The sequence below is a fragment of the Girardinichthys multiradiatus genome, chromosome 14 (assembly GCF_021462225.1).
Source record: "Girardinichthys multiradiatus isolate DD_20200921_A chromosome 14, DD_fGirMul_XY1, whole genome shotgun sequence".
NCBI classification, from domain to species: Eukaryota; Metazoa; Chordata; class Actinopteri; order Cyprinodontiformes; family Goodeidae; genus Girardinichthys; species Girardinichthys multiradiatus.
In genome coordinates this window covers 40218179-40231530 of record NC_061807.1, presented here as the reverse complement: position 1 = coordinate 40231530, position 13352 = coordinate 40218179, and the positions used below count along the sequence as shown (strand labels likewise).

The window sequence follows — 13352 nt, the reverse complement described above, 5'->3', positions numbered from 1 at the left end:
TACAATGATACAGAAAATCAAACACAGAAAAAACAAATCAAATGACATTAATAATCCTTGGGGGTTTACTGGTAAGAGCTGGTTCTAATCCAATCTTTCTAATAGAGGTAATTAACTCATTAAGTCCTCTGTGGTAAGGAATTCATCCTGTGCTATATGAAAAATAATAATATTAATCCTTGAGGTCGCTGGTATGAGGCAACTGTGGTCCCATCATTCAAATAGTAACAGTCATGGACACTCACTGAAGTCTAAGTAGAGAAGCTGGGTCACTGGTAGGTCCAAACCTTTTAAATACTAATAATGTTTGGCTCTCACTGGTATGAAATTGTTGTAATACAATCCTTCTAAGAAATCAAAAAAAATCTCTGATCATTGGTGTAAAAACAGCTGTAGTCAAATGTTCAAATATTAATAATATTTCGCTTTTGCTGGTAATCATTTCTGAGAAATCTGAAAATCTAGGAAAAGTAATGAAATCACACATTTAGGTAAAGTAAGATAGGAGGAAAAAAATCATATTTCAGACTCCGTCTGAAATAGTACAAAAAACCTCAGCAGGGGTAAACAACACACATAAGTAAAGATTTAGCAAGGGTACGGTTGAATCTTGAGGTTGCGAATGTAAGTCTGAGTGTGTTTGCAAGAATTTGACTCTCAACACCGATAGAAGCACCATTGTCCTCGAGAAGAGAAGTGGAAGTTTTATCAATCAGCCGCATAGTCCTATCAGCACACAGCTGGTAGGGGAGTGCTGGGGGAGAGTGTCGTGTTTATATAACATCCAGGAGATATTTTGTCGATAGCCAGTTAGCAGAAGTTGCCAAGGCCACATTGGGGAGCCAGATTTAGAAAAACAATAAATGTTGTGGTTCAGGCAGTTGTGAATTTCCAACAACCTTAAGAGTTTTACTGGGGTGTCTCAATTGCGAATCCAAATAGCCAAATTACTGGTACTTTCCGCAGATCTCGAGCGTACAACTTCACCAAGATTATACTCTTTAACCTCTGGGTCCAACCGCTGCCAGGCTGTGATTCTGTTCAAGAATCGTGTCCAGCTTGCGATTCTGCTCTCTGAAACATTTCAGTCTGAGTGTTGATCGCTCTACAGACTCCATCCAACATCGCAAGCAGCTTTGGAATGCTTTGAACAGCTGCCCACGTTTTACGAATCACTCGATAAGCCAGGTAACCACCAACTCCAAAAAGCAGAAATCCTGTTATCAAAAGTCCAAATATGTACACATATTCTATGTCCTCGACCGACATCGTAGTCAGACACACAATTTTCCACTGCTGCCAAGAATCCATTGTGTATCCAGAGAAGTACGTCCAATCTGGAAAAGAGGGTTCTCCTTTACCCTGTCTTCCTGTCAAAAAAATTTGATCAATTACATTGAGAAAACAGCTGACCAAGTCCATAATTTACAAGTTTGGAGGATATGCAAAGCGAGGATCTGAGAAAAATACAGACAAAACGCAGAAGCAGGTGTCAGCAGGGAGGGAGAGAGAGAGAGAAAACGCTTGTCTTCCACTGAGAGCAAGAAAAAAAAAAACGTTTTACAGGGCAGCCTTCTTGGTGTGCTAATACGGCGATCAGCTGGTAGAACTGTTCGGCCGATAGTCGACTCCCGGCTTCAGAAGGAGCAGTGTGGTTTTTGTTGCGGCCGTGGAACACTGGACCAGCTCCACATCCTCTACAGGGTACTCAAGGGTTTATGGGAGTTTGCCCAACCGGCCCACGTGTTTTGTGGACCTGGAGAAGGCATTCGACTGTGTCCCTCATGGTGCACCTTATAAGGGCCATCCGGTCTCTGTACAAGCAGAGCAGGAGTTTGGTCCACATTGCCGGCACTAAGTTGTACCTGTTCTCGGTGCATGTAGGACTTCAGCAGGGCTGCCCTTTGTCACTGGTCCTGTTCATAACTTTTATAGACAGGATTTCTAGGTGCAGCCAAGAGCCGGAGGGGGTCTGGTTTGGGGGCCAGTGGATTTTGTCTTTCCTTTTTGCAGACATTGTCCTGCTGGCCCCCTCTAGCTAAGATCTCCAGCATGCACTGGGGCGGTTCTCAGCCGATTGTGAAGTGGCTGGGATGAAGATCAGCTCCTCCAACCTCATTGCCATGGTTCTCGACTGGAAAAGGGTGACTTGCCCTCTTCAGGTTGGAGGGGAGGTCTCAAGTGGAGGAGTTCAAGTATCTTGGGGTCACGAGGGAGGAGAAAATGAAGCAGGAGAACGACAGATGGATAGGTGCGGCTGCTGCAGTAATGGGGACGCCGTGCCGGTCCGTCGTGGTGAAGAGAGAGCTGATCCGAAAAGTGAAGCTCTCGATTTACCGGTCAGTCTACGTTCCTACCCTCACCTATGGCCATAAACTTTGCATCATGACCGAAAAAACAAGATCCCAGATACAAGCGGCTGAAATGAGCTTCCTCCGTAGGGTGGCAGGGCACTCCCTTAGAGATAGGGTGAGGAGCTTGGCCATCCGGGAGGGGCTCGGAGTTGAGCTGCTGCTCCTCCACATCGAGAGGAGCCAGTTGAGGTGGCTCAGGCATCTATACCGGATTCCTCCTGGACGCCTTCCTCGGGAGGTGTTTCAGGCACGTTCCACCGGTAGGAGGCCCAGGACATGCTGGAGGGACTATGTCTCTCGGCTGGCCTTGGGCTCCCTCTGGAGGAGCTAGAGGAGGTGTCTGGGGAGAGGGAAGTCTAGGAGTCTTCTTTCCGACTTAATGATTAATCATTGTAAATTATTGTAATATTAATATTGACCAAAATAATCATGATCATTATTCTTTTCATCATAATGCGGCCCTATAAACAATAGAGGGAACTCTGGCTCCTTTTGAAAGTAAATATGAAAATAAAATGATGGGTGGTATAAAACTTTGTACAGTGCTGTGAAATCTTTTGCTGATCCCTGTGGGAACTTTAGTTAAAGACTAATTCACATTTCAGACTCAAGCCACCCCATCAGAACGAGTTTCTGCCATTGTTTAATGTCAACTGACTGGTTTGTTGGAACTATAAAATATTTACTGTGAAACAGTTTGAATGCGATTGATGCTGTATTTTTTACTGAATTCGTTAAATTCATGTGTTGTTTATGTTGATGACTCAACTTTTACTTTTAATAGCACAAGAGGAGAAGATCCTTTGTTTCTGCAGCTACAGATAAATGATATAAATAGTGATCCACCAATAAATGTCAGCAGCTGCTATTGTGTTTCATAATGTATAAAAAAATTGGTAGCTGAATAAACTAAATCAGTTAATGTATAGTGTGGGCATTTCAAGCAATAATATTCAAATTCACCAACTATCAGTTTAATTTCTTTATTACTCTCTCTCTCTTTCTTCCTCTCTCTCTATCTCTTTCACACACACTCAAACACATATGTACCCACAAACCCATATATGTACACACAGGTTGTACGTACACACAAAACACACACCCATTAGTTATTTTTATAGTGTGTTTATTAACAATTCAATTTAATTACAACCTGATTCAGTTGAATTCATTTTGCACCAAATTGCAACAAAGGTAATCTCTGGGTATGTCAGAAGACAAACAGGTTCAGTTCATGTTCAGCTATGTAAAATTACTTACAAAGGGCAAATAATTAAGCTCCAAAAGTGTCAGCAGAGGAAACTTCTTGTTACATGATTAAAAAGACTAAGGAACATAGTAAAGAATAAAGAACATTTGAGATATATCTAGAACAGTAAAACATGAGTTAATCTTTGATGTTATTTAGTAATTTATGAAAATCTGCCTTTTCCATATTTGGTCATAAAAAAATTATGTTTATATGATCTAGACAAACACTTGCCTAAAATATGTATCACATATACCATGTACTGTACTTACCACAATGTAAAATGAAATATAGAAATAAATCCCAGTTTGATGAACAGGTCTATAGCCAGCTCCTGTATGTAAAGGTAAAAGATCAAATTGTTTGTTCTTTTGTCACCTTAATTAAGTACATACAGCGAGGCGTACACAGTTTATATATAGTTCTTATTTCAATACCTGCTTTTTATGAGATTCCTTTTTTTCCCAACAAACTAGATCTCCAGGTGCATTTGATCACCACTACCTTGAAATCTAGGGTGATTTGGCTTAGCTTGATCTTTTTTGGTTTGTGTTTGTTGTTGGGACCTAACTCACTTGTTTATCAAGCTTTCTCCATAAATCCCTTTTAAAAATTTACAGGCAAGTAAAGTAGCACTGACAGCTAAGGAAAATGTGTGCAGAATATGGTAGGAGGTGGAATGTACACCAGCAGACAGGGATCACTGCTTCTTTACAGTCTCGTTTGGTCAAACATTTTTCTGTTTATTTTTTCTGTGGTTACACAGAAAAAGTATGCTGCATTATTTGATCTAACGAAGGGTTTCGTTCACTACAAGGAGTTTTTGGCCCGCCACACTAAAGTCTCAACATCCCGAGAGTTTTCCGGTACACTGGAGCTCACCAGCCTTTGCTCAAGTATATTTCCTTCAAGAGATGCCTTCATGAGTATTACAGTTCTGCTGGGATCCAGCTGCTGTTATTTACTATCCTAAAGGGCCCATTAGAGACTTTATAGCTTTTCCTTAGGGTCCTGTCTGTTCTCCAGAATACGTCCTCAGTAAAACATGATTACCCCAGCCCTGTGACCTGCTCTGTGAAGATGGCAGCCACAGCCTTATGTCTGTGCACGGTTGCCATGACATTATATTACATAGAGGCTGGTATCATGCCTTGCACAACTTTATTTATCTTATGGTGGCTGACAGTGGCCAGGGAGAGTTGAAGAGACATGATAGATGAGATATGTTTGAACAGCTATCTCTTCTTTGTGTCCGTTCCAGTATCTCTGCCTCCTTGTCTCATACACACGGACTCACTTCCCTACTTGCCCCTGACATTGGCTGTACCCTGTGTGTTAAATAATGTTTTTCCGTGCCAGTAGGAGCAGAGCTGCTGATATGACTCGGGAACTTAAGATACCCTTGTCACAGTCCAGGATATTAACAAACAAGGCCTAGGAGACTGAGGTGTCTTTATTATGTTCTCCCCCTGCTATTTCTGCAGTGGACTTTTTCTGCTCCTGCAGACATTAAGCTCTGTCTCTTCTCCTCCACCTGGACCTGAGATCAAGAATAAGGTTGGCACAGCAACACAAAGAACCCCTCCGTGCATCTGCTTTGGCTTGGATTCCTGCTCGCCTACTCTGCTTCATGCATTGGGACTGAAAAATCTTCTTTTCACCAAGGGCTTTCAATCTTTCTAATACGTACAGTATGGCAGCCTACTTTAGCCCACAGGGTCTAATGTTGTCACTACATAATAAAAAAGGTGTTTTGAGCTGTAACTTACACGTTTGGGATTTTCCTCTGATGCAGTCATGGCCAAGACATGTGGAACTAATGGACAAACAAAAACAATTCAAAATAAATAAACCTCAGAAAGCAAGACAATGTTTGATTTAATTAGCATTCACAAAAAAGTGAAAAATCTAAAAGTCATTTGTTCCACTGGTTACAAGAAATCTTTAACACTTATAGTATGTTATATAAAGTGATATTTTTCTCACACAAATGCTGTTTATATTTACCAATTGTGTATCATTAAAATATTTATTATCATTTTATCAACTTTTTATATCTTTATTTGTTATTTTCTCTTAATTTTTGTTTAATCTTACTGCTATGTTCCAATTTATTTAATAAAATATATATTTCAGTGTTTAGCTTTGGCTAAACTAACATATGTAGAGTATTATATTTACCATGACGATTCATTTAATGACTGACTTTCAGAATGAGTTTCTTATGTGGATGAATGTCAAATGTAGAGAAAGGAGAGCTGTTGCCTGAAAGGTTTTCTTCTGACCTTTAAGTCTTATCTTATAGGAAAATATGAATGCTGCCTTCAGAACATGATCAGCAGTTGTTTCCCCTCCACGATCTCAATTAGCAGCTTTGTGTTGCAGCTTATGTGTGAAACTGCGCTCTCCTAGACATAAAATGTTAATTGCATTCTGACTTTCCCTTTTCTCACACTGCTGTTATATCTCATTTAGTTGTGGCTTCCGTTTGATGAGCAGGTTTGAACAACATTTTGCTATACCCTTTAGACTAATCCAATGATTTTTTTCTGTTTTTCTTTCATTGCAGGTGACTCATCTCTAGCTGGTAAGTCCTTCTTTACATTGTGCCTCATTTCTACTTCCATTTCCCTCCTCAGTGCCAGAGTATCTGAGTAGTTACAGCTTATCTTTATCGAATATTAAAGGCAGGTGCATATGAAACATTTCATACACATAAAGAAAGCTTGATGTTTTTTATTTCCACCTACGGAATTCAATGTATGTCATAAAGGATTAAACTTTAAACAGTTTTTTTTTCTCTATATGCCTTTTCTTTTGTCTGTTTCAGCATCAGTCTCTATGTATTGTAGCTGTTTTCTGAAGTCTGCTATTCCAGTTTGAACAAGTTTTTTTATTTTTTACACAAGGTCCTTAAGCAGTTGTACAAGTACCACTGCTGGTACTTTGATTGCCTTTACTAAGAACAGAATCTGGTCAAAGCAAAATGTAATGGAGAATATTTTTAAACAGTTCAAACTAAAGCTGGCAAAAGTGGCCCAAGAACAAGTGCAGGTAGCTAAATATTGTTTTCTGGAGTTGAAACATGGTTTTGGGAATAACATCAAATCCAACAAAATCATGTTTGTTTTGCAAGTTGGAAAACCAGCGGGATATCCTAACTGCTGTGCTCACCGACAAGCTAACTGTTATAATCAATATAGCCATTTCATGTAAGAATGACATAAGCATTTATTCATAGAATGATTTATTCACATGCTAAATGAAAAAAAAAGCATGATGGACAGGGACAAATGTCACATTCAGTTTTTTTGTTCAATCATCTGCCAATTTCATAACCAATTTTTCCTTGGTTTAAATACACGTTTATGTTTAGATGCAATGAGTTATTTGCCTCCTCTAGGGCGTAATGTTCAGACTTAAAAACTTCCGGGGCTTTTTCATGTTAGTTTCAGGGTTAGATGCATTCATTATCTGGCTGCCTTGAGTGTCTGAGTGCTTTCCATATATGCAGTAGGAAGGCACAGTGCCTAATCTTCACAGTGGTTAATGGCTCACTCTCCATTTTCAATGTCTTCAACGTCGCTCCAGTTTTCACAAGAACTGTCCCTTCTGTGCAGCCTTTAAGGCAGAAATGTAAACCTTCTGTCAGATTTTATTTGTTGTGTTGCTTGGTGCTAGACTTAAGACTTACTTTTAAGAAATTAGTAAAAGAAAGAGTGATGCCTTATGTGTAACATGCTGAGTTGTCACAATATAGCAGCTAGCTAAAGGGATAGGCGAGGGAAGCGCAGCATTGGACAGACTAATGGGATGTATCAACATCTCTCTCCAACAGTAAACACATAAGATGAAAAGAGTTTAAAAGTCTAGCTGATAGCACTTTGTAACTATTGCTTTAGTGATGTGTCAGTGTTATCGCTTGCCTCTTAATAATTAGCTCTGTCTTGCTCCAGTACCCATAGTGCATTATGTACTTGCTCCAGTTATCTACTGCTGAGCAGAATGTGTTGCATATAATGAGAAAAACACTGAGTTATTTTCATGATGATAAAAATGTTTTTAACCAATTGTGTGGCAAATATTTTCTCCCCCAGAGTCCTGTGCTGTGATAATTCAAGCATGTCTCCTGAATCTCACTCATGAATAGCTATTAATGTGTGTCTGCTTGTCATGGTTTGTCCACTGAGTGTTTGGCCCAGAGATCTGATGTTGTCTGAATACTAATATGCCATACTTTGTGACTGCCGGCAACTGAGTAGAGATTTGGGGTGGAACATTTTCATCCCAGTGGTTCAGTAGAGAGTTGGGCAAAATGCTTAAATATCACTGTAATTTCTTCCCGAACTCTCTTTCTGATGAGAGTAGGAATAAAGACCATTTAAAAGTTGGACAAGCAGGCAATTTAAAATTGAGTTTCATCCTCATTAAAGAGGACATTGTCCAGTTTTTTTAGACAAAAAATGTTTAATCAGTCTGCAAAGTTATGGTTTAGGTTGAAAGATGAAACCCTATTTGTAATGTGTTGTTCTTCATACATCAATACTTATGAAGTTATTAATTTATACAGGTCTAGGGTCAGAAAAGGGCAGCTAAAATCGCTGCAGACCCCACACACCCTTCACACAAACTGTTTAGGCTTTTACCTTCAGGTGGCGCTACAGAGCGCTAACTGCTAAAACAAGCCGCCACAGAGACAGTTTCTTCCTGGGCTCCCCAGGCTGTTTCTCTACTGAAAACTTGATATGAATAAGACCATGCATACTTGGACTGATCTCACATTATATTCTATTGTAAAGCCAATTGTGTATATATGTACATTAGACATTTTCTATTTCCATTTTTATATATATATATATATATATTCTTTACTATTGAGAGCAAAGTGTACCAAAGTCATATTTTTGTTTGTCTGTACAAACTTGGTAATGCAGCTGGTTTTGATTCTGATTATTTAGCAGCACTATGATCATGCAGTAAGAGTATGTAAAAGTTTAACTATGTCACGTTTTGTAGATGTTTGGGTTTTATTTCCTTTCGGGGATTGTTTTCTGCATTTCTTTATGATTGTTTGGGTCTTGCCTCTGATCAGTAAATATGTTTCCCAGGTGGTGGGTTATTAGTTTATTCCTTAAGGTTTAGTTTCTTACTTATTCTTGTTGTCTGTTTATGGTGCAATTTAGTTCTGTTACTTCTGTAAGATTTTTCCTTTACTTAGATGTTGTCTCTGTTCAGTTCCATTTATGTTTTAGTTCCCAATCTCAGCTTCTGCCACCATAAATGAGCTTCATTCAGTCCACTTGTGCTAGGCCAATCAGCCTCCATTTTTCACCTGTGCCAGTCATTATTTATACTCTTCTGTTCTGTTTGCTCTTTGCTGGTTTTAACTGTTTTGCTCATGCCTTTGCTCATGTCCACATCCCTGCTGTTGTCCGCTCTATTCCTCATTCTCTTCATGCCTGCCTGAAAGTTTCTTTATTTTATTTATTAAAGTTTCTTAACCCACCGTGCTGCTCCTGCCTGTCTACAATTTGGGTCCAGCTCCAAGACCTTTCCTGACAAACTATGTTATTGTTTTTTTTCAAAGGAGACAACTGACAACAGAGAGTTTTAGCTTTTTTACTTTTTGTTGCGGACTATAAAAATACGAGTATAGCTATATTAAAGTTTGTATTGTTCAGATCTTAAAATGACAGAATATTTCACATGTTGGAAGAGACACTTTGTAGTTTAGCTTTGTAGTTGCAACCAAAAGTGTTTGTTATAACCTTATGCGTTAAATAATGCGTGCCACACAGGTAGAGAACATCTGAGAGTTATTTGTGCTTATTTTGTCCTCGGTAACACTGTTTGGAATTTCATACACTTTGCACTGCTCTGTAAGCGGTTTTCAACACATTTTCATTCTGCTTTTTACTCCTATGAATTATCCATGTTTTTATTCATTATAATAAAGCCTGAAAGCCTTAGTGTAACATTACAATTTTAAGGATAATTAGATGTGAGATGTAGATGTTCTATTTTCTATAAATAGTTGACATTTCTAAATGATAAAATATTGAAATGTATGTTTTATGAACTACATGCATGTGGATTTATTTGACTCTGTTAAGAACAAACAAATGTGAACAGTTAACTAATTAACAAAGAATGTTAAAATTTTAAGAATAGTTAATATTTTTTTTTCCATTTTCACTGCACTTCTCATTTATGCTTAACTTAAAAGACAATTTAGCTTACGGAAATTACTGCAGTTAAATTTGAAAGGAAACTGTTAATAGGGTTTCATTTATTACATATGGTTTAACAACAAAACCTAAAAAGATGTTTTTTTGAAATGAATGTTATTAGGCTGTTGTTTCTTGAAATAAAGAAATTTGTCCAATGTTTAAACTGAGATTGTATAAGGAGAACACAAAAATAAATCGTTTAAAGTAGGTGTGTGGTGTTTTAAAATATTGTTCAAAAACTGAGGAATGAAAACTTCTGTGACACCCCTAACTATTGTGCCTTTCAACAATTTTCACACCTCATGACCTGTTTAACATTTTGTCATGTTACATCAGCAACCTGATTGTATCGGGATTTTCTGTTAGAGATGAACACAGAGTAGCACATAATTACAAAGTGAAAGAAACAATTTTCAACTTTTTTTTTTCTAAACTCAGAAATGTGTGAGGGGTCCTTTCTAATGTGATAGCCTAAAAAAAACTCCTGGCCCTTAATGGAGGCACAGTTGTTAGCACTTTTACCCTGCAGCAAGAAGGTTCGGGTCTGGGATTTTCCCTCATGGAGTTTGCATGTTCTGCCCTTTTGTGCGTGGGTTCACTCAAGGTCCTCCAGCTTCTTCCCGCAATCCAAAAACACGACTGGTAGGGTAATTGGTTACTCTTAATTACAAGTGTGTCTCTGTGCTGCCCTGTGATGGACTGACAACCTGTCCAGGGTGCACCCCGTCTCTTGCTTAGTGATCGCTAAAAATAGGCACCGGCACACCTGCAAGGATAATCAGGTATAGACAATAGATGGATAAATAAAATCAAGCGCAAACAACTGTTTTCAGAAGTCACCTAATTAGCAAATTGAGTTCACCTGAGTGTTATTTAATCTCAGAATAAATAGGGCTCTTCTGCGAAGGCCTCACAGGTTCGTTATAGAACATTAGAGCACATACAGCATCACAAAGACCAAGTAAGACACCAGACAGGTCAGGGATAAACATGTTGAAAATTTTAATGCAGGGTTAAATCAGACAACAATAGGTCAGATGAAGTGTTTGGCCTATTTGTGAAAACTGATGCTCACAGCTGCTCTCCATTCAGTCAGACTGAGCTCAAGCTGTTTTGCAATGAAAAATGGGCAAAAATCTTTTAGATGGTGAGAGACATAACCCAAAACACTTGTAAATATAAATATCAATAAAAATGTTTCTATAAGTGTTCTATCAGCCAAGCCTAATGCTGATGCAAGCTGCAATTTTAAGATTTTTATTTGTAAAACATTTCATTGATCATCTGTGTTAGTATTTCACACAAAAGCTTAATAAAACAAAAAATAAACAAAGCCTATGGTTCTAACATGACAAAATGTAAGAAGCTCAAGGGCTAGGAAAATTTTGCAAGATGCAGACAAGATTTCTAACAGCTAAAACTTTAATGAATTTAATCATGTTCACTCGATTAAAATTAGTCAACAAATTTCCATTCAGGCCACTGATGATTTTCTTTTCACATCCGTGCTTGTTAGCATGCAGTGACAGAGGAAACTGCTGTAACTGTAACTGTGAAGCACACAAGAGGCAAAAAACATTTCCCCTTTTTAGGCTCACTCCATGCATTGGCAAAAGTAAGATATTTTCAGCCACTTTTCCACTGAAAGGAGCTGAATCCCGGCTAATTTGTGTGCCTTTTGTTTCCACTGCTCTGAATGGCCACGTTATATTTTTTTAACTCATACCTTAACTGTTTTGCCGCATGCTTTATGTTGAGCTCAGACAGTCTTCCGACAATTTTGGCGTACACTGTATTATTCTGTGTCGCCGACTCAAAGTCCCGATGAATTTCTTCATCAGTGAAATCGTTTAAAAGAGCCTGGACCTAATCATCCATCCACCTTTCATATGTCCTCATCCTTTTGTTCATTCTTGATCACTAAATGTACGCTCGAATTTGAACCTATACAGAAGAAAACAATAACACATGGCTATTAAATCTGGCAGTCGAGCAGAAGTCAGAACATTGTAAGAAAGGGTCCAACAATTGTTGTGGCTCAGCACAAAAGCCCCACCCCACAACAACCCCAGGGCACACACAGAGGGCTTTCAAAATCCTGGGTAATAGCAGAAAGTCCCTGCAATAGAAAAGGGACTTTTTACATACATCAGTCACACCCTTTCAAGCCTTGTCCTCACTCTCTATTACGTTTTTCTCTTAAAAGGCTTTGGAAGCCAATCTAGCTCCTAAAGAAAAACAATAGCTTTTTAAAATATTTTATTGTCTTCTCATTGAGACATTTCATTGTAGATCTAACAAAGACTTTAGCATCACAATGCAATCCAACATTTTCAGACTTTGTGCCCTACTGTGTAATAAATGGTGTATGTATTATAGTTTTATGACAACCTGAGGCTTTAGTTTACTGTCAGTAACAACTATTTCAGATTCAAATAAAATATCAGCCACAGTACTTAATAATCTTTTTCACGGAAGTGATGTTTTTAATATGTATTTTTTTTCCAGAAAACGTTTTTAATGTGTTATTTTTTACACCATGCTTATGTAAATTATTCAATATTCAGAGGGTTTGCTGTAACCTGGCAACTCAAGAAGTTCAATCTTTAGTTGCAGGGATAACTTAAGACAGTCAAAGCACTGTGAGGTGCAGAGCAGCCATCACTTCAGGTGTTTTACCTGTTTGGCAATAAGCATGTCAGTTTCAAATGAGTACAATATGAGCACCTTAGAAATCTAAGCCTGTGGCTACAGTTGCATAGTAGAGCAGGATAGTGATGAGATAGCTACCTGAGATAATTACTACTCAAGATGTCTGGCTCTCATTCCATACCACAGGGAACCAGCTTAACTCACTACTGTTAAATGGGCACTCAATTGCTCAATTTGAGGCACAATTAATGCTGTTTTATGCTTCACTGTGTCTTAAAAATGTATTGGTTAAAAGAACAGAAAATTTGCCTGAAAATAGGGAATGTTGCTTGGACTGCAGGCTTACAGTGTAAAATGTGTAAGATTTCAATAATTGAATAATTGATATTTCATTGATGTTCCCTGTGATGTTAAAACATGTTACCTTATGTAGCTAGAAAAAAACATTTACAAACAATTATTTGTATTTCCTGTTACCTATTTTCGACGGCTTGGACGAGCAAAGCTAATTTGTTATATCTTTAAAATATCTCACATCTTTAGATCAATTTCGGAAGCATTTGTTGTTGTTGGAATCTTTTTTTTTTTTTTTTTTTGCTCTTTTTCACAATATATTAAATCCTACATAAAGCACTCTCCACACTTATTGCTCCACCTGGTAAATATGTTTAAATATTCCAAATATAAATTCATTTTTAATTCCAGTAACATAGTCACCCACAAAAAAAAAAAAAAAGGTTTATTTGTGTTCATTTGTTCTCATAGAAACAATCCTACACTTAAAAAAGGTTTTTGTAAATAAAATTGGAGGTCTCACCCTTACTGGCACCCCGAATAATTCCTCTAGGATTTGTAATTATTTTGAAC

General features: G+C 38.0%; 1 protein-coding gene across 7 annotated transcripts in view; it reads left to right on the top strand.

Moving 5' to 3' along the window:
• nrxn2b (neurexin 2b) overlaps positions 1-13352 on the top strand; it is a 960343-nt gene that overhangs the window by 315555 nt on the left and 631436 nt on the right. For all 7 annotated transcript variants that reach the window (XM_047385485.1, XM_047385484.1, XM_047385482.1 and 4 more), the window contains one exon: positions 6173-6190. In XM_047385485.1, coding sequence (XP_047241441.1) covers positions 6173-6190 — 18 coding nt within the window. The remainder of the gene's footprint in view (positions 1-6172; positions 6191-13352) is intronic.